This window comes from Passer montanus, unplaced genomic scaffold, assembly GCF_014805655.1.
Source record: "Passer montanus isolate IOZ18808 unplaced genomic scaffold, ASM1480565v1 scaffold27, whole genome shotgun sequence".
Lineage (NCBI taxonomy): Eukaryota > Metazoa > Chordata > Aves > Passeriformes > Passeridae > Passer > Passer montanus.
In genome coordinates, this window is record NW_024367372.1 from 236,266 (window position 1) to 258,302 (window position 22,037).

At 42.1% G+C, this 22,037-nt stretch overlaps 1 protein-coding gene across 7 annotated transcripts in view; it reads right to left on the reverse strand.

Annotated features, from left to right (window-relative positions):
- KIAA0586 (KIAA0586 ortholog) overlaps positions 1 to 22,037 on the reverse strand; it is an 88,560-nt gene that overhangs the window by 17,199 nt on the left and 49,324 nt on the right. For 6 of the 7 annotated variants that reach the window (XM_039712816.1, XM_039712818.1, XM_039712817.1 and 3 more), the window contains one exon: positions 2,363 to 2,727. The exons of the other annotated variant lie outside the window; for it this stretch is intronic. In XM_039712816.1, the coding sequence (XP_039568750.1) occupies positions 2,582 to 2,727 (146 nt within the window). In that variant the 3' untranslated portion in view covers positions 2,363 to 2,581. Of the gene's footprint in view, positions 1 to 2,362; positions 2,728 to 22,037 lie in introns of those variants that run through there. 7 annotated transcript variants of the gene reach the window in all.

A 22,037-nucleotide genomic window follows, 5' to 3' on the forward strand; every position in this document is an offset into this window, starting at 1 on the left:
AGGATTAGCAGATCCCACTGCCATCCATAGTGTAATCCCCACCAGCAGCACATCTTTGAAGCTCAATGCCAGGAACCCAGAAGCTTCCAAAAAGATCAGTCAGTCACAAGCTGGGAGAGACAAGCTGGGAGAGAACACAGCCCTGTGGGGAATTTTAAAAACTGACTGAAAGTGGTATTCACTGGGCATTTCCTGACATATTTTCCTCAAAATTTTTCCACAATTCTGTCAATGACAATGACAACACCTTTGATTAATTGCAAGAGAAGATAATTGGAACAAAATGTGAGATGCTCAGCATTGCAGACAATAAAACCCCAAGCAGTAATTTTCCTGGGATTATGAGCTGATGGCCTCTCCCACTGGTTGGGCTGCCTCATCCCTTCCTAAACAGTCTCCTTGCCTGTGTACCCATCTGCTGCCTCCCCTTCCATCCCCATCCCTCATCTGTCAGCTCTCTGCATGTTCTCAATTCAGTTAGTGCACTTTGTTTAGCAAAGCACAGTCCTGACCCAGCCATGCAGCCCTGGGCACAGGAGCAGCTCAACTGCTCTTTACACTGCAACAAAGGGGACCTGAATTATACATCAGCACCCTGAGCCCTGCAGGAGCCTGACAGAGCCCTTGGAACACAGCTCCAGGAAGGATTGCTCTTGCAGGAAAGCTTTAAGTTTCAGAAGCTCTTGCCCTCCCCACTGCATTTCCTTAACCTCTCACTTGTTTTAGTGCAATCACTTGTCGTAGCAACTTTTACTGCAGAGTAGAAGAATGTCTCCACTCTCCCCAGAGAAGCTGTTGTTTATAGAAAGCATTGATTGGGTCAATAGTGGGATTTAAAGTGCAGTTCCACAGAGCAGCAATGAGCAGAACTGTGTAGATCCTCATCACAGCACCAGGACTTTGAGGAGCAGCTCCCTGCTGGTGCCAGGGGTTGTGGCATCATGTGCTGGAAGCCAGCTCCCAGAGATGCCATCCCATAGACTGGATCTTAGGAAGAAATTCTGGATTGTGAGGGTGGTGAGGCCCTGGCACAGGGTGCCCGAGAAGCTGTGGCTTCCCCTGGATCCCTGGAAGTGTCCAAAGCCAGGCTGGATGGGTCTTGGAGCACCCTGGGATAGTGAAAGACCCCAAATTCTAGAGGTCTTTTTCACACACAGTTTTGAATCTCTTTCAGGTTCTTCCAACCTACATCATTCCACGGTTCTCTAATTCTCATTTGTGCTATTCCTTTTTCTTTAAAGTGCTGTTGCATTTTGCACAAAGCCTGACACTCTTTCACCCCCACCCAAATCTGCATTTTATGTGTCTGTCACAACAGACAGGCACAACTCTGCAAGGTGCTTAAGGGACACCCTTGAAAGCTGAGTCCTGGGGATATCACTGACCTCGGAGGCTGAAGCTCTCTCTCTTTTTCCATTTACCCTTGCAGATGCTGCAGCAAATTAACTGAACCTTGTGGTCAGTGAGATCAACATGAAGCCAAAAGGAACTTGTAATATTTCTCTGTTAAGAGGAGATGAAATCAGTGCAGGCTTCAGAAAATAAGAGTAATGGGAACTGCTCACAGTTATGAGTATCTGCAACAACTAAATGCCTCTCATAAGTGAACAGAGCAAAAGCTTTGCTTGCCTTGCTTAGGAATCAGCTTCTTTCCCAGTTTTTCTACTGGAACATATCTGAATTCCTGTTTTTCATTTTGCTGGGATGCTGTTTGGGACAGGTGGTCCCACCTTCCTGCTGGATCAACCACCTTGTCCTGACAGAGGCCCCACAAAGGTGGAGCAGTCTCTGGGAGAGTGGCACTGTGTCCATACACTCTTGCTGTTAACCATTACTGTGGCATTCCCAGCTGAGATTGTCAGGATTCTGAAGGGCTGAGACTGCAGGAATTAATTCTGTCTCATGAGAAAGGAAAAAAAATTACATTAAAAGTGTAAAGAAATAGCCTTACTTACACAGTCTCTCATTCGTATGCTTCAAGATGGGGAAAAAATCTTTAAGGAAACAAACATGAAATGCTGAGAAATTCTTGTAAGTCTAAAAAAATTAATTCTTCATAATAACAATACAAATTCTAGAGGTCTTTTTCACACACAGTTTTGAATTCCTGGTTTGTTCATAGTGGTCTTCTAAGGATGAACAACCTCTGATGATACCCAGAAAGAGAAATTTCTCTTGCAGACTTTGGCTCCAAATGCATTTCCCTTTGGCTCAACATTTTGACTGTACCGATGTGATATTGAGCCAAGAGGTTTTCCATAAGTGAGACACACTTCTGCAGTGGATTTTAATACCAACCACTTCCCCATTCTCCTATAATAATAAATATTTAAAAGGTCTTTATTGACTTCATTCATGACAATTCTGGAAAAAAACTGAATTTTATTTGCTCAAAAATAATTGATATATTCACAGACAGAATAATTTAAAATAATAACAAAATTGTAAGAAAAAAATAGTAGAAAATAAACAGTACTGAAAGACTGTTATTTTGATGGAACAGCCAGACTATCACACTAGACAGACAAACGTACCAGTGACAACATCTTCAGACAGAGACTGCCATAAACAGCCCTAAGCTTTAAAATGTGTCTGTCCCTGAAGAATCTGAATCTCCACGTGCACTGCTCAGACTCTGTGTTTCATTATCTGTGCTCCTGCCAGGCAGCTGCACTGACAGCCCTGCTGCAGAGAGATGTGGATTCAGATGAGGGGCAGCATCCTCTCCTAAAAAAAAAAAGAAAGAAAAAGTAAAAAGGAAAACTGAAGTCATTATTTGCTCTCTGTGACAAATGGCTGAACTCTGCTGAAATCATCTCCATTTTTCCATTTTCCATGGAAATACAGGTACAGAAACCCCTGCTGCCCATAGATCTGAGGCACTTCAGAGGGTGCTGCTCGAGCCAGCAGAACTTTCCTTACCAGGCAACAAAGGGATGAATTTCTGTACACATACAGAATCACAGAAGGGCTTGGGTTGGAAGGGACCTTCAAGACCATCTCATTCCCAGCCCCTGCCATGGCAGGGAACCTTCCGCCATCCCAGGGGGCTCCAAACCCCATCCAGGCTGGCCTGGAACACTTCCAGGGATGGTGCAACCCCAGTTTCACTGTGCCAGGGCCTCGCTACTCTCACAGGGAAGCATCTCTTCCTGATCTCCAATTTAACCTTACTCTCTGTAGTTTCAAGCCATTTCCCTTGGTCCTGTTAGTCCCTGCCCTTGTATAAAGTCTCTTTCCAGGTTTTTGGATGCCCTTTAAGTACTGGAAGGACTTGAGTTCTATATATAGACTGGGTTGTATTTACATACAGCTAACACCACACACACACGGATCTATAATCTTCAGCAGGCCCAGAATAATTTCAAATACAGGCACTGGTGTTTCTGGTGTTTTCCACAGCATTGGAATGGGATCCATAAAAAGGTCATGGGCAAAAATTAATGCATTTAGCCAAAGGAAGGAGACCAGATGAATCAATTAATGGAGCAAGGAGAGGAAGTCATGGATTAGGATATAGACAAAGAATGAAGGAACTCAGGAGAAATGGCACTGGCACTCAACTACAGAAAACATTTTGAGATTTCAGTTGTCCTGGGGGGGATTTAAGTGCAGCAGCTACAAGCAAAACAAACATATCTGAGCTATCTGAGCCCATGTACAACAGCAAAGTCTTAGAGCTTGTTCTTATTCCAATAAGCTGTAACAATTCTCCCTTCCTCTGTGATAGACTAGGTAATTAAAACACTATTTTCCCAATAAAACAAAAAAGTCAGGCTTTCTTTCAGCCCAGTTAATTATCTACTATGTCACTGAAGCAGTCATCTGCATTCATCTGACTGGCAGCAAAGCACGCTTCGAATGGCTAATTAAAACAAAACCCCACTGCTAAAATAAAATTCCATTGGTGATTTTCCTGCTAGAACAGCAGCCAGCAGCCTGGGAAATCAAACAGGAGTGAGGCCCAAGACAGTAAAGGCAGGACAGGCAGTGACCTGTGCCAGCACAGCCTCTTGCTGTTCAGGAAGGCAGCAGGAGCACAAGAACATTTTTTGTGTCCTCAGGGAATCAGCACATCACCTGGAGAGGAAAAAGATTTGGGGAGATCTTAGAGCAGCCTTCCAGTAGCTAAGTGGAAGAGAGCTGGAAAGGGATCTTCCACAAGGACATGGAGTGATGGAACAAGGGGGGATGGCTTTAAACTAACAAAGAGCAGAGTTAGATGGGATATTGGGGAGAAGGGTGGTGAGGTGATGGGGGTGGTGAGGACCTGACACAGGTTGCACAGAGAACCTGTGGCTGCCCCTGGATCCCTGGAAGTGCTCCAGGCCAGCCTGGATAGGTCTTGGAGCAGCCTGGGATGGTGGAAGGTGTCCCTGCCATGGCAGGGGGTTGGAATGAGACGAGCTTTAAAGTCCCTTCCAACCCAAACCGTTCTGGGATTTTGGGATTCCAGTCTGCAGGTGTGTTTGTGTGATACAAAAAGGCTGCTGAGAAGAAAAGCCAAGGGTTTGTTTGGTCAAACATGGACATGACACAGTGAGGATGTGACTGTGCAATGCCCAAGGAAACCTGGCAAATCACCCTCTACTAAACCCCTCTCCAACACTAGATGTAGTTTGATGCTTTCAAAGCTTGACTTTCTTAATAATTTCCACAGTCATGTCACATTCCATGATGTCATTGTTTCAACAGCTGTTTTCAGGTTTGTTAAAAAAAGGAGAAAAAAAGGAAAAAAGAAAAAATGAAAGGAAAAAAGAAAGTAATATTCCCTTATCCCAAGGCTCTGTCGGAACCTCTCAAGTCTTTGATTCTGGGAGTGCTAAAAGAAAGTATCATATTAGTCTGCATTCCTCTAACACATACTCTAATATATTTTACAGATATACTACAGACCAATTTTACAATACTTATAAAGTGCTAAAAGACAGAAAAAAATAAAAATAGTAATTCCATCTACTTGCTCAACAGAAAATTTACCAGTCCCTGAGCTATAAAAATATCTTTAACTTAAAAATACTCAAAGTCAACACTGCCCTTTTCTAAAGGCAGAAATCTGAAGTCTCTGACTTTGTTAAATTCACACAGAAAGTACAGAACGTGGATTTTCAGCATTTTAACTGTGAAAAAACTGTGGATATCATATTTCAGCTAAATGGGAGATTCTGCTCCATGACTGTAACTTCCCAGGATAGAAAGCAGCTAGCCCTGAAACTCTGCACTGGCCCCAAAAATACAACTACCAAGTTACTCTCACATGTGTTTTATCATTATTACCTTTTGCTGAGTGTAACCTCGTGCACACCCAGTGCATAAAACACTTTATATACACATCCAGGGAGGGGTTTGGGAATAAAGACACAAATAGAGGCAGACTGGTTTAAATCCTTGTATAGCCCCTGGTCTGCTCCTTCTTTAATAATGTGATATTCCATTTTATGTTTTGCCCTCATCAGAGAGCAGCTCATAACCAATATTAAGATGGTTTCCTCTTCAACACTGAGTTCCTTACCAGAATGGTTAAAATCTTTTGATACACCATAAAAATGGAAATTATTTTTTTTTCCTTTACAAAGCACAAAAGGGCAAGCAGGCAGGTAATCTTCATGGCTTTCCTCCCCTTTTTTAGAGGCTCTGGGAGTACTCAGTACAATTTCGTAATCATGTAGTTAGGTGTATTTGTAAAAACTTTTCTTGTTAAAATCCAATAAATTGAGCATGTGACCTTAGGTGACCTCCAGTTTTCCAAATTCATGGTGACCATCTAATAGAATAAATTCCTATGAACTGTGAAAACTGACACTTTTGGTATGAGAGTCCTTGGCTGGTAGAAACTCATCAGTGACTGAAAACATCTTGGTGACCTGCTGATGGAAAAGGTCACATTTCAGATCAGAGATTTTTCCTGTTCTTGGCACTCTCTAACAAATTCATGTACAGTCCTTAATTTCCAGACCTTTGTTTAACAGAAGCATAAAAATTAATGGTGTGTCAACCATCCAGTGACCTGTGAAGGGAGTTTTTCTCTAAGAGGTACTGTCACACTCAGAATATGCCATATACAAAGGGTGTCATGAATGTGTGCCAAAGGAAAAAGGAATTAACCACACTGAAGGGAGGTTTGGTTACTCACACCATATAGTATCAGTAAGAACAAAGAAAAATGTTTAAAATCTTTCTTTTTGAATTTTTCTATTTGGCAAAATAAAAAGACTAAACAAGTCTGACTTTTAAGCCAAATGAAAACCATGTGCTTTAACTCCTCTGACTGGGTGTCCATATATGAAATAAAACTATTTTAAATCTATCTGGGGATGAAAGAGAGCCATATCTTGTAAGTGAAATTGTAATAATGGAATTACAAAAATGGTTTGGGTTGGAAGGGATCATAAAGATCACCCAGTTCCAACCCCTGCCAAGGGCAGGGACACCTTCCACTATCCCAGGTTCCTCCAAGCCTCAATGTCCAGCCTGGCCTGGAACACTGCCAGGGATGGAGCAGCCACAGCTGCTCTGGGCACCCTGTGCCAGTGTCCCCCCACCCTCACAGTCCAGAATTTTTTTCCAATATGTAATCTAAACCTACTCTCTTGAATTTTGAAGCCATTCCCCCTTGCCCTGTCAGTCCATGCTCTTGTAAATCATCTCTCCCCATCAAGACAATAAATAGGGAGGGTTTGAAGGATAAGGACCCAGGATATTTTTCAGTATAAAACCAGAACCATAATTACTGTAATTACCTACCTATTGCTTCCTAAAATTTCAAAACAATCCTCCTTCTATTCCCCAACTGAAGCAGCTCCCTTCAAGAGCAAGAATAAACTCCCAGGATTGTAAAAACAACTCCAATGCAGTGCTCTCATTCCTTTAATAGCAGGGGCTGATAGGAATGGCTTGTTTCTTCTTCTGCCAGATTCCAGCTGCTTTTTCTTTGTTTATTCCTGACTTCAAAGTCTCAAACACTGTCCTGTCCCAACAAATAACTTCCTCCAGATGGCATTAGCTCAAGTGCTCTGAGCACTGGGATAGCACAGCACCTGCAGATCTAACTCAGCATCTTAAAATCTTCATTGAAGGGGCCTTTTTTTCTTTCTGTCATTCCCCCATTTTGCTTTTTCCCTACATAAAAAGGTTTACATCTGGCATACAGTTACAAAGACCATCAGAAGGGAAAGAGAGTTGTCAGAAATTCTTTACACTAATGGCTAAAGCAAAGTAGAAGGAATGTCTACAGGCTCAAAGGTAACAGAACCACTGGCAGTAGGAACATTTTACAGAGCCACAGAATGGTTTGGGTTGGAAGGGGCCTTCAAGACCACCCAGTTCCACCCCCTGCCATGGGCAGGGAACCTTCCACTATGCCAGGTTGCTCCAAGCTCCATTCAGCCTGTCCTGGAACATTTGCATGGATGGGGCAGCCACAGCTTCTCTGGGCACCCTGTGCCAGGGCCTCACCACCCTCACAGGGAAGAATTTTTTCTAAGATCTCACTTAACCCTGCCCTCTGTCAGTTTGAAGCCATTGTCCCCTGTCCTGTCACTCCATCCCTTGTCCAAAGTCCCTCTCCAGCTCTCCTGGAGCCCCTTTAGACACTGGCTGAACCTTTAAGGTCTCCCTGGAGTTTTCTCCAGGCTGAACATGCCCAGCCCTCAGCCTCTCTTATCTGCACCTCAATTCTCCCCTCTTATCTGTTCCTCTCTTTTCTCCTCTCAGCCTCTCCTCTCTGTTCCCTTTACCTGCAAGCAATCCTGTGAGGTCCATTTTGGGCCAAAATGTGTCCTGGCCATGTCCCCATGGGTTTGTGTGGTACCACATTGAAATTCACTCACTTTCATGTGTGGTAATACAAGTGAGTTACCAAGCACAACAACCCAACAGTGGCATTTTTGGCAAAACTAAAATTATTCCAGGCTTGCTGAGCTAACACATACTGATAAGAAACATTCATATTTTGATGTAACTAATTCTGAAGGCTGAGCTGAAAAAAGAAATTACACTGCAATGTCAATCACGCTACTAATTATAATGATATTTAGCTGTATTGTGCATACTGGCTATTGAATGTTTCTGGATTCAATGGCTTATAAAGTTGAAAGTGGGCAGTTTATAGAACTAAATGAATACAATCTTTTCAAGAATAAGCAGGACCATCAACAGGTACTCAAATAATTCAAATTTTTTGGCAAATTATTCTTCATTTATCAGCAATGAGAGCTCCTCCTCCAGAACTTTCCTTGTTCTTGTCACCTTGAATCCATGGGCTTGTTTAGGTTATTGTGGAGAAGTTGGCCTTTCTCAGCTCTGCCAAAATGTGCTTTTTAGGGCAGGGACTCTCTTGTTGTTGTGTGAATGCTTTGCCAAACGTTTACCTGGCAGCAGGTGAGAGCTCTGCCTTCCACTGGGACAGAAACAAAAACAAGATGTCCTGCAAAGGCTGCAGCTCTCTTTTTTAACCCCAGCCCAGACTGCCCCAGCTTAGCTGCTTCATGACAAACAGAAAAGATTCCAGGCAAAACAAGGCCAAATTTCTAGGGCTGAGTTACATGAAAAGGGTACATTTACAATTAAAACACTTGAGCTGTTTTACAGAAATGGACAGACATCTGGGGGACTTGAGCCAAAAATGTCTGGATTTAAAAGCACGAGTCTACTGCTGGAGCTGAAAAAACATGGTTTCATTCTCAAAGGCTGCAGCCAACTCATAAACTTCCATAAGTGGGCCACAGACACCAGTGGAGACAGAAAACTATATAATATGAGTTCAGTTCAAGTTCTGACCTAAACTTGGCAAATTCCACCTTCCCCTTGGTGTCATGTACTTAGAAAAACCCTGCACACAAGCACACAGAAAATAAACACGTGTATACACACACTGTGCTTTTGCTGTTTGTTTGTGTAACCCCAATGTATAGCCCAGCTGTAAATATTTCCAAAAAGAAAATAAATGCAGATTCCCCAGCCAGTAAAGGAGGGTGGAGCCAGGCTCAGCAGCTAACAAATATTTCAAAGCAGATTATTTGAAAATGGTTTTCTCCTCCTCACAAGTTGGAGTTCAAGGTTCAGTGGTTTTTCCAAAACACTCTATATTCCCACCAACAGCAACACTAAACAGAACAAAAACTAGAAATACATTAAATAAACTAGAACCAGATTTTTCAAAATCCTAACATAGAGACCAGCAGGGAAGGGCAGACAGAAAGCAGCTCCAAAAACATCTAGAAATGAGATTGCACAGTTTACTAAATAAATATTTCCTTTTGGTGCCTAAAATCTACTCTGCTCCTTTAGATCTGGCATCTTTTGCTCTGTAGAACCTCTCACTGCTTAACAAATTCACTCTCTGGCCACATCTCTTGCTGCTGTTTCCCACCAAATCCCTTCCAAAACACGTGTAATGATCTTTCCAAATAACTACAATAATTATTAATACTACGAAGAAGTGAATTTGATTTTTCCATACAGATGGCTGTGATTTTTGGATGTGCAATTGGCTCAGAACAAATAGTTTAACATTTAAGCACTGCTCTCTCTAGGCTGCAACCATTTTCCTGAGGAAAACTCAGATGAGGCTCTGTGGCAAATACTGAACTGCAGCTTTTATTTCAAAATAAAAAAAGGGAGACAGAGTTGGCTCCTTACTGGTCCAGAGTCTTTGAAAAACCACCAGGAAAAGGTGTATAATGTGCAAGGGCCAGGGGAGGAGTAATCCCTAAACCTACAAGAGATAACCTAGGTAAACAACTGGTGGAATCTGGAGAATCTGACAAGTGATAATTAAAAATCTGCAGATCTAATGGTGTAATTAATATTTTACTTACTCAGTAAAACAAAATATCACCTACATACCATTTTTTTTCTAATTTTATGCAACATCTAACCAGCAAGTGGACAAGGAAGGTAATTTAAAAAGCATATTTCTATAATATATTTGGCTCTGTTATTCACACCTTCATGTTTGGGGCTCAAAAAGACAATTTAATGTCTGTATCTGAAACAAAATAAAGAAGCTAAAAAAAAAGAAAAAGGAGCTTGGGGATCAATCGTGGGAATTCACACTTAATTCTAAGATAAAGTTCTGCTGAATTCCCTTAGGATGCAGAGTCAGTCAGGGCAAACCCAGCAGTAGGACTGGCTCCACTGAGACCTTGTATCTTAATGATATTAATTGCAGCAATACTGCCTCCAGCTTATCTGCATCGTGCCACAGTGCCAGACTTAACAGCATTCACAGCCTTCTTGGGGAGTGGCAAGGAAAAGAAATAAAAATCAAAGCTCTTTTTAATTCTTAGAAGTTACACGGCCTCCTTCTATTGAAAAACAATTTAAAAATATTTTTACATTAATAATTAAAGTTGAGCGACCAAAGTCAAGTGATGTTTCACCATCAATTAAGATCTGAAAATTAACATCCTCCCAGTTCCCAGCTAAAATTAGCTCTGGGGTGTCCCTGTGAGGCTGTGGAAGCTCCATCCTTTGGAGTGCCCAAGGCCAGGCTGGATCTTGGGGGGGTGGTGGAAGCTGTCCCTGCCCATGACAGGGGGATGGAATTGGACAATTCCAAACTGTCCAGCCCTGCCAGATCCCCAGACACCAAATATCCAGAAAAATCCTGAGGAATCTCAAAGGACAAGTAAACCCCTGTAAGAAGTCACAAACTACTTCTACCACTAAAAAGTTCAGTGAGAGACCTCGATGAGCTCTCCCTCAAAAAGAGGTTTTATCCCATGGCTGCAATCTGCACCCAGATTTGACTGGAAGTCAGGGAATAGGTATCAGAAAGAAAAGAGAAAGCTTTCTGCCTGAAGGGCAGTGCTGCAGGGCAGAATTTTCTCATTGCAAGTCACTCCTCACATATAATGCAGTCACTTAATTTCATTATTATAACAAAAAATTAAATAAGGTATACTCAGTATAAAGAACTTCAAATAAGTGTTTTTCTAGATGACCACAAGCAAAATGGCTTTATTTCTCTACTCTGAATACTTTATTCCTCTACTCTGAATACTCAAATACTCACATGATCCTGTGATTTGTTTTGATGATTTTCACTAACAAAGTCATGGGATTCCCCATCTGGAAACAGTTTGCCAAGACTCCCTTTACTGCACTACCATTACCATGATCTGGCATATTAAAAATGCTTGTACCTACAGCACAATTACCCAAAATTTTTGTAATTACACCTTTTCAAAAGAAAATTATGAACATTTTCCCCAGGAACAAAACAAAACAAGACAGAACAAAAGCCAGCCCTACAGAGTTTGCATTTTCCAATGGTCAGTCTAATAAATTCCAGAACATCTCCATGCACATTTCTAGTACATGGACAAGTAAACTTATAAAAATACATATTTTCCAGCCTTTTGTTTAGCTGCAGAGGGTGGCCACTACAGGTCTTACCATTTGTGGGTATCAATAACCTTTGAAAATGGGTAGGAATGAGCATTTCTAGGAAGCTTAGAGAGGCAAAAAACTTTTCTGTTAGCTCAGAAAGAGGACTGAATAAGCAAGCGCATGTTCAGACAAGGAAAACATTAAATGTCTTTACTGGAAGATCTGGGAGCTCACTGTTATAGAAGCACAAAATCATTTAGGTTAGAAAACATTTCTAATATCATCAAGACCAACCATTAACCCACCATGTTCACCCCTAAACCTTTTTCCCAAGTACCACATCCAACACATTTTTTCAACATTTTCAGGGATGGTGATTCCAACCTTCCCCTGGGCAGCCTGCTCCAATATCTGACCACCCTTTAGTGCAGAAATTTTTCTTAATATCCAATCTGAACCTCCCTTGCTGCAACTTGAGACATTTCCTCTGGTCCTGTCAGTGTCCAGACCCTGTTTTGATCTGCTCTTGAAATGAGCACTCAGTGTGATGACAAGTAACTCTGCCTTCACAATCTAATGCCTGGGACCAGAAACTTGGAAAGGTCTGGGAGTAAATATATGATTTTATCTTGTGCTATTTTAAAGTTTGTTAAAATCTAAAATGACTAAGTTTTGTGCAATAGAGATAAGCATTCCTCCTTATAATCCCCATAAACAAACAACAACAAAAACCCCAAAACAAAACAAAACCAAAAAAAAGGCAAAAAAGATACAAAAAAACCCCCACCTCGGCCTGTTACAGGGGAAAGAGTAAAACTAAAATTTCTTTGCAATACTTGGGTGAATCTGAGCAAAAAGATACAAAAAAAACCCCACCTTGGCCTGTTACAGGGGAAAGAGTAAAACTAAAATTTCTTTGCAATACTTGGGTGAATCTGAGCTGTAAAGCAGCAGAATAAATGAGCTGGAGAAATGTATTGCTCTACATTTACACTGCACATTAAGCACAGTGCACCACCTTCTCTACTCTCTCTTAGACACATCAGTGATTTTAGTATCATCCCCCACCATCTGTGCTAAGTGGTACAAAACACAGGGAGGACTGCAGGCAGCTCCCACCAGCACTGTGCCTCTCAAAGGATTCTGTGCCAGTGAACAGCTCCCAGCAGCACCAGAAACACCAACAACTCTTGTCAGGAGCTGCTCTGCACAACCCTTGGAGCTGCTGTCAAGCAGGGCCTTGAACAGACCCTTTTCCATCAGGTTTTCATTTGGGCAGGTGCTTTTTGCCCTGAAGCTGCAGCCACATGCACACAAATTGAAATTTGGGATGCTGGCTGCATCAATTTCCTTCAGGAAGCTCTGCAGCTCCTCCCAACTCAAGCTGTTGGTGCCAAACCTGGTGAGCATCCAGACCCTCCCTCAGTGCTTTGGACCATTGTGGAAACCCAGGGCATTGGGAATATTTCTCTGCCTCCTCTGGAGTGCCCTGAACCCCAGGAGAACCCTGACTTTGCCCCTCATTCATGGAGAAAGTTTCCTAGACTTCAAGACTGGAATCCACAAAGTGTGAAATAGGTTATAGAGAGTAGTGCAGGTGGATCACTTGGTGAGAAATTGAGGTTTTGGGATTTTTAGTGTGTTGTGGATGGAAGCAAGATGGAGGGCACAGGGTGTTGTCCTGGGTTTCTTCTTCATGCTTCTTCTTCCTTCTTCTTCAGGGGTTTGGGTGGCATTTTGTAATTGGGCAGAAAAGTCTGCATTGCAGCTCTGTGGGATCAATTATTGGGTTAAAAGGGAAAATAATCCAGGTGTCAGTTCTTAATTGGACAGTTTAGTCTTAAAAGACCTTGTAACAGGAGATTGTTGGCCATTTTGTGCCTTCTAATGGAAAGCTGCAGAACTCACAGTAGTGAGACTGTTTTACTGATAAGAAATAATAAACACCTGGGTCCAAACATGAAACTACCATCTCGAGTGCCTTCAACCCAGACCCAGAGAAACCAACAGGCCATGAGCAGGATTAACAGAGCTTCCTGGCATCTGAGGGAAGATCATTTATCAGGTCTCTGGGTTTAAATATCCCTGGCCCTGGCCAAAATACAGGGAGATCTGCACTGCAGAGGAGCATGCATGGAAATCCAGTCTGTGTCTGTGGGAGCAGAGTGTGGGCTCTGCCTGGTGATGGACACAACTGGGAATCTCCAACCACTGAGACTGGAAAAGTCCTCTAAAGGACACAGACACCTGGCTGTGTGCATCATTAGAGAGCACACACCTGAATTCAGGAATTGCTGTTATAGGAACAGCAATTACACAAAGCTCCTCAGGAAAGTGGCTTTTGCAAACCCTCCACACACCTGACAATGGCACAGGCTCAATTACTCAGCAGAATCCTGACGTGACATGATGACACCCAGTGTGTGCCAGCAGGAAAAGCACAATGGCAAAGGAAGTCTTATCTTGTGTGCCTCATGGAATTTAATGGCTCCCAATATGTTACCTGAAGCAGATTCATTCACATTATACACACACGACACACTCCCAAGTTCAGGAACACTTTCTCTGCAAGTATCAGATAAAGCAATCTGTTTTCTGGCAATTTCCCTCACATGCTACAATAAGACCAGAATTTTAAGAAACATTATCCATTATTTTCTTTCTTTCTGCCTCTTCAATATCAGGGAAGAACTCAGTCTAGAATATACTTAAAATTCAATACATCTCCGAGTTGGGGAATATGTTTTCCCTTGTCATTACTCTGTCACTGAGCATTATGCTGCCTACACAAGAGCAGGAGAGAACAAAGGCTTAAAGATCATCTTTCTTTAAACACAACATTTAAGTGTCACTGTTATTTAATGCAATATTGGGGGTTTTTTAAACCTTGGAGGCAGAGAAGACACGTGTTGCAAAATCTCTTGCAACAGGACTGTCTCCTACATCGTTGGAAGCCTGGAAAGGGTCTGGATCATGCCTGGAGCTCTCTCACTAATTCTGCAATGCAAACTGCAATGTAGTTTTAACTCTACCATTACAGAGTTCTCCAATCATTCCCTAATCCTTCAGATGAGAAGCAAACAGGTTAATGCAGACTCATTGTGCATTGCTCTGCATTTTTAGAGAGCTACTTGGAAAGGGAGTAGTGGAGTATCCAAGGTGTAGCTTTATTCACACAACCTACATATATCACGCACAGAAAGTTTCCTGGAAACCTATTCTAAATCTGATAAGAAAAATCCCCATTAAGAATCATTTGCTTGTTTAATTTTCATTTATTGAGCTTTAATGTACCATAAAAGTAATAACAACAGTTCCTTAACTAAATACTGATTTTCTTGTGTTCATTAATTTCAGAAGAACACAAAATTGCCTGTAGATACAGGAAGCTGCTGGAAAATAAAAAGGAACCAATTGCATAAACTCACACAAGAAATTTTTCTTTTTTTTTCTGGAACACAGAGTTCAACAAAAATGTATTCTGTTCACTGTACACACGACACCAATGGGAATAAGAGCCAGTTCAAGTTCTAAGTTACCATTACTTGGGTAATGGCTTCAAGCTGCAAGGCACAGCTGTATGGGCCCAGCCAGACAGGCTATCACAGCAATGCTTTGATAGCATGGGGCCCTTAAGTGTCAGGATATAGAAAAGGCAGCAGTTGTTGGCTGTGAAAACAGTCTGATACAAACCAGATGGGGACTCACTTCATGGGCAACACAAAGGAAAACAATTGGCTCATTCAACAAAGTCAGGCCACTGCCCCAGAGAATTAACAGAAGACAATAACAGTCAACCAGAGTTGATGCAAACAAGAAACAGCCATGTGGTTAGGGTTTAAGGAATTGTTTCTCCTCAGACTAAACATAAAGTTTTGATTTCTAATTCTCATATTCATTAATTTCAGTCTCGTTTACAAGCCCCTTCTTCCTCCAAAGTCTTCCGTGTAATTCATTTATGTAGCACCAGCCTTCACACACCTACTTAAACACGAAAAAAAGATCTATGACAAAGGCAGCTATATTAATCTAATGTTTCCTGAGGAATGCCAAGACCACAGACAACTTTCTGAACTGTGGCAGAACAACATTACAGATACACAGAGGGTTATTAAACATATTTGCATGCATATGGCAATATATTTACTGATTCTTTTTGAATTGAAATGCATAAAGCCCAATAGGTCACATGCTGGGTTACCAAAGTACAGATGTCCTCCAGTTTTATGAAGAGTTCTTCTGGTTTCTTACTTAGGTTTTTTAAGCAAACTTCAGATCAATTATGTTTCCACATAAGAGTTTTGTCAGGCTACAGTTAAAAAATCTATTAAAATAGCTATTACCAAACCTTTTTTGAAGCAATCAAAAATTTAAAAACTGCCTATTTCAGCCATAACTCTAAAAATCCCCAGCCCACTCATTTTTAGAAGCTTGTAGAAGATTATGGTCCAAAATCTTAATTGCTCTTGCTGTTTTATTACAGGAAATATGAAAGTGACATGTGCAAAGGTATTTTGATTACAAATTACTTACAGAGATTGCACAATAACTCAGACCTCTAAGGGCCCTCTGCAATTTCACTCTCAGACTGAAAACATCTGAACTTTCTTTTCATATACTTCAGACTATTCCCTCTGGCAGACCCTGCACTCTGGAGCTCCACACGAGTGTGAGAGCTTGGATGGCACCAAGGAAGCCACACCTGGAAATCCAAGCGAGGACCTGGACATGAAGATGTCCTGGGCTTTGAGATGCCCTGGGTATCTTGTAAAGCAGTGTCCCACACCTCATGAAATCACAGAATGGTTTGGGGTGGAAGAAACCTAAAAAAACCATCTTGTTCCAACCTCCTGCCATGGGCAGGGACACCTTCCACCATCCCAGGTTGCTCCAAGCCCCAATGTCCAACCTGGCCTGGGACACTGCCAGGGATGGGGCAGCCACAGCTTCTCTGAGCACCCTTTGCCAGGGCCTCAGCATTGTCACAGGGAAGATTTTTTCTCCCCTAATATCTGATCTAAATCCACTCTGAATATATGGCTCTCATTTAACAGGCTGACTCTGGAATGACAGAGGGAGTTTGTCCTTTAAGAAAGTGAAAAAAACCCTCTCTGAATTAATGAATTAGAGATTCAGAGGCCCTAATCATCCCCTTAAGTGGTTCTAGCCTTCAGCTGCTCTCCAGCCTTTGAGCATGGCTTCACTTCAAAAAAAGGCCAAAAAAACCAAACCACCACGTACTGCAGGTAGAAAAAACAGGTTTTACTCCAGTGTCCTACCATAAGCACTGAGCCAACAAAGCCATTGTGTGCTGTGCTCTCTCTGAGCTAAAACATCTCCCCAGCAGAACCACAGGGCTGATTTCCAAAAGTGCAGCCAAATTCTTGAACCCTCCGCTGCAGGGCTGGGCTGTCACATTATAGCAAGAGAAGACTTTGCCTGCAGTGCTGCTGTTATTCATTTTTCACATCATATATATCGAGGTCAGACCACATTTTCTACGTGCAGCTGAAATTTTGGGTTGAGTCCCTCTGTTAGGTCGTTACCAGAAAATGATGAACCTCAGGAACAGAACAGCCTTTATTTATCAAGCCTTAAAACCTCAGAGATACTGGCACTCATAGTCCTGCATTAAAAGCAGATGAGAGAGGAGCAAAAACCTCTTAAAACCCCAGGTCTGCCTGCAGAGGCAAACCCCAATTGCTGCTATAAAAAGGGTTTTGGACATGGTCTGTCAGAGAGCTCCTGCACACAAAGGGCAGCTGGAGCAGGGGGAGGCACGGCTGCCCAGGCTCCCTCAAAGTGAGGATTCCAACAGGAAACTGCTCCCCCCTTTCTCTTTTTTTTTTTTTTTTTGCTTTTTAATCAGGAAGGAAGCTTCATCTTCAGCAACAAGCATTCCCTGTGTAATCTCCCTGCCTGGCTGGGTCTAGGAGCGGGTCCAATTACTGAAATAAGCAACAAACGCTTCTGAGAAGTCACTCGTGCATTTCCACTGCAACTCAAACTTGTAAATATTCCCCATTTATAACTCTGATTTATATAACAGTGGCAGCCGTTAAGTAAATGAAACAATTTTCTCAAGATCTGTAATTATGGTTTCAGGATAATAAAAACACACTAAAAAAAAAGTCAGAAATGAAGCAATTTGCAACAAATTCCGTGCTTTTTATTTATCCTGAAGATACAATGGCCTGACAAGGACAGACACTGCAGCTGTTTTATGTCTTTAAACAAACACAGCTCTGCCTAACTCTTGCAATATGTACAATGCCTAAAAACAAGGTCATGATATGCAATCCTGACATTATTACTTTAACTACCTGAGTTAGGATGGAGAGCAGCAGATAATCCAATAGGTCTAAGACGCCTTGACTGGCTAATTTTGAGCCAAAATATAAACATAATTCTACCAGACCTAGAAAAGGTGAAATACATTTTCATTGTTCGCATCTGGTTGATGATTTATTAATTTGTATGAAAAATACATGCCTATATGACATTAAAAAAGAAAGAGTTAACTGGAAGGCAAAGTCATGCTGTACACAAAGAGAAACAGTTACTTCCCTACAGCCAAAGCACTGGGGAAAAAATGCATTTCACAGACCTGCTCCATATTTTGTGTCACACTCAACAACTTTCACTCAGGTTGTTTAGAACTGTGCTTAAAACCAGCTCTTCCTTCTTTAAAAGCTAAACATAAGTTTTAGATTAGAGCAGAACGAAAGGACATACAAAGGTTCTAAATTTAAATTACATTTTTCTAGGTGTAGGGGTTTTTTTTCTCTCCTGAATGACAGCACTATGATAAAAACCAGAGCACAGTAGTCCACAGACAAAGTTTAACCCATCTCCATCATTTACTACTGTTCCCTGCAAAGGCAGTCACCAAAAGCACATTTGCAAGTGGTATTTCAGAGAGGAGGATTTGCTGTACTTCACTTACAGACTCAGTTGCATGGAAGATGAAGAGGGTTTTACTCCAGCTTTATGTTAGGAAATGTTATTCCACAGAGTTACAAAACACAGCCCCATGTGCAGCCTCAGCACTGAGCAACAGGTCATGCATGACAACTTTAATCTTCACTCACCAGTCCTTACCCCATTTTTTAACAAGAATGCTACTTTGGCAGCCTGCATTTCTCAAAATCAGCATGTTATCAAAGAGGAGCATTACCAGTATTTACATAGTGTTCTTCACTTGGAAGACATCCTAGATAACATTTACTCCATGCTGTTGCATTATTTGAAAATTTCATGGGCTCCTATTCTTAAGAAATTAATCCTGTGGGCTTGGGAACCCTATATTTATATTTAATTTTAGGCATCCTTTGTATCACTGTGAGAAGGTGGAGCTGGACAAATCTGGCTTCTCTTTGGTGCATGAAGTCTATTTACTCTCAAGCATGCAGAAAAACAAGAAACAAAGTACCTAGTAACAACACTGGGCACCAGCATGAAAACTGCCTGTAAGTCAAGCCCTTTCACAATCTAATAAGCAGTAGAATTTTTAAAATACTATTTGACTGTGGACACAAATTGTCTAAATATCCATCTTTATTGGCCACTTTGGTTCACATCATAACTTTACAGCTGTGCCTTGCCTCTCCTTAGCAGTGCCAAAAATTTACAAAGCATTAAAAAAGAAAAAGAAGTTTATCGTCTGAGAATGACAGCTTCTGTCTGCTTTGTAGAAGAGGTCTGGGGGCAGACAGTCAGAATCTGTGAGTTATTCATCACTCACCTCATACACACTCATGTCCCAGGGATTTCTCTCCTACCCACCCCCCACTCTAACAGCTGGCTCCTTCCAGCTTTTATGTAGTGCTTAAAAAAGCTGAATTGAGAGCAATTTAAGAACAGGTAAAGCTGAAGGGAGTCCAGCTGCCTCTGCCCAGGGCTCAGCAAAGCCAGCACAGTGGGGAGAGCAGAAGCTGCTCCTTCTGTTGTGCTGCTCTCAGACTTGCACGAGCCACTGAATTATAAAAGGCAACATCTGCCTTCCCTACCAAGCAGAAAAATGTAACCAGCTCAGCACATGCTGAAGACATAAAGCCTGCATTTCTCCTATCACGGTGCTATATATGTTTCTCCAAGTTGAAATATGTGTTTGCAATACTCCTTGTCTTCACCTGTCACCAAACAGTATCCAGGCAATGTGTTGCCAGCACCCAAAAGCATCAAGACTTCCTGCTCTGATACTGATGCCTTTTATAAAAAAAAAATAAAAAGAAAAAAAGGGAGATAAGAGACCTACTTAAATAACTGTTAATCCAAGTAGGGATGGTCATCCTAGGATGTGTGCCAACTGAACTAAGCCAGCCAGCAGCAGGTCTGCCTGGGACCTGGAATGGTTCCTGACTCAGATTAGCTGGTATGGATGCATCAGGCTGCACACAGAGAGTGACTGAGAAGTGGAAATGTACCTTATTCAGAAAACTGCCTTTGTAGGCTGGAATCTGTGTGAGATTCTGGACACAGGAACTCCAATCAAATGCCCTGCTGGAAAGGGAATGCTGTTTCTCTGAATCACGGAATCACAAAATGGTTTGGGTTGGAAGGGACCTTTAAAGATCATCCAGTTCCAAACTCCTGCCATGGACAAGGACACCTCCCACTATCCCAGGTGGCTCCAGGGCCCGTCCAGCCTGGTCTGGAACACTTCCAGGGATGGGGTAGCCACAGCTTCTGTGGGTACCCTGTACCAGGGCCTGCCCACCCTCACAGCAAAAAATTTATTCTTCATGTCTGTCATGTCATCTAAACCTGACTCTTTTCAGTTTTAAACCATTGCTCCTTGTCTTGTCACTCTCCATCTATAAAAAGTCCATCTCCCTCTTTTTTATGAGCCCTTTAAGGTACTGGAAGGCACAGTGAGGTGTCCCTGGAGCCTTCTCTTCTCCAGGCTGAACAATGCCAGCTCTCCCAGCCTGTCTCCACATAAGAGGTGCTCCAGCCCTCTGGCCACATCTTGTAGCACTGACACACTGGGGCACATCCTTTGGAACAAGCAGGAATCCCAATTTACATTCTTTTACCATCACTGCTAACAAATAGGCATGTGAATTAAACTAGTACAAGACCACAAAAATCAAATGCCTCTTCACAACACTATGACAGCAGATGATGTGCAGAGGGACTTCAGACTCAACTATTTGTCTACAAATGAGCAACAGCTTCAGGAGAGACTGTTCTAATTCTCTTCCACAACCCACCACAATACACAGGCCACAGAACAGCTAAACATGCTTACTTTCTAGTTGCACATCACTTATTTCTTGTTAAACCATGGGCTCAGAGCTGTGGAACCACTAATTTGTGAGAAACTTCTCCCTCCAGAGAAGAACTAACTGGAAACAGCCCTGGGGCTGATGTAAGCATTAAGTACATGGGGAGTCTCTGTCCTTAGGTGGCTTGCCCAAGCCCATTAATTTTTTGTGTGTGTCCCCCATTTATATAAGCAATGTTTGCATGAAAGGTGAAAGCAGGTCAGCCTAGCCAGCCTGCCACCATCTGCTTTTATTCAGAGTTGCTCAAGATCAGTGCCAGTGGGATCGGTGCCCATTAAAGGGGTTTATTGTGTGTGTTTATTTTCTGCTCTTTACAATGAAGGCAACAGCAATTACTGTAAGTTTGTAAAAGTGCATACAAATCATAATCCTCAATACAAAGCTGCTTCAGTCAGATCCCAGCATGTTTACAAACCCCAGACAGGCTGTGAGAAAAGCTGTCCTGGCACAACCATTTCCACAGACTGGAGAGGAGTGTGGTAGTGTCCAGGAGATCAGAGACTTGCATTTAATAGTTGTTATCAATTCCATCCCCTGTTTGCAATGCACAGCAACTCCAGTTGATTCACCCCCACATGAGAGTCTTCAACAAAAGGAAAAGCCTCACATTGGAGCTTCACCCCCAGACAGGCTGACAATAGATGGATTTATACATCTAAAACTGGAACTGGTGAGAGATCAAAGGTAGGCTGCCAAAGTGGAAATAGCAATTTAGAGCTTTCAGCTTGTACATTCCTGAGAGTGGATGTGCAGCAGCAAGAGGCACACTTTCTTTAAGGAGTATTCTACCTAGGATATGCCTGGTCACTAGAGACACAAGCTACCAAAAGCCCTGAAATGAAACAAAATATCAAAATCCTCCAAACAATTAAACAATTGTAAAAAACCCCACCTTGACTGGCAAAAAGATGGGAAAAAAAAGGGAAAATACAGAGAATTGCAGTGGCAGAACTACCAATAGTGCTACTTTGGTTCCAAGTCATCACAAGTGTTTGAAAAGTAAATGCAATTATTACTCTTTTTTTTAAAAAATACATTCCAATTAATTTGGATGTGAAATCCTTTACATTTTTATTATATACTTTAGAACAGAAAATCCTCTGAACCTTCTGGTGTCTGGCTGATGTGATGTAGGCAGCTCAGCAGGCACCTGGACTAGGCACCACATGATATTTTGAGGTAAAAGGGGTATAAAAAATTGATAGGAAAAGGGGGAATGGCCTTAAGTTGAAGGAGACTAGATTTAACTTAGATATTGGAATGAAACTCTTTCTATTATATGGGTGGTGCAGCCCTGGCACAGATTTCCCAGAGAAGCTGTGGCTGCCCCTGGATCCCTGGAATTGTCCAAGGCCAGGCTGGACAGGGCTTGGAGCAGCCTGGGACAGTGGAAGGTGTCCCTGCCATGGCAGG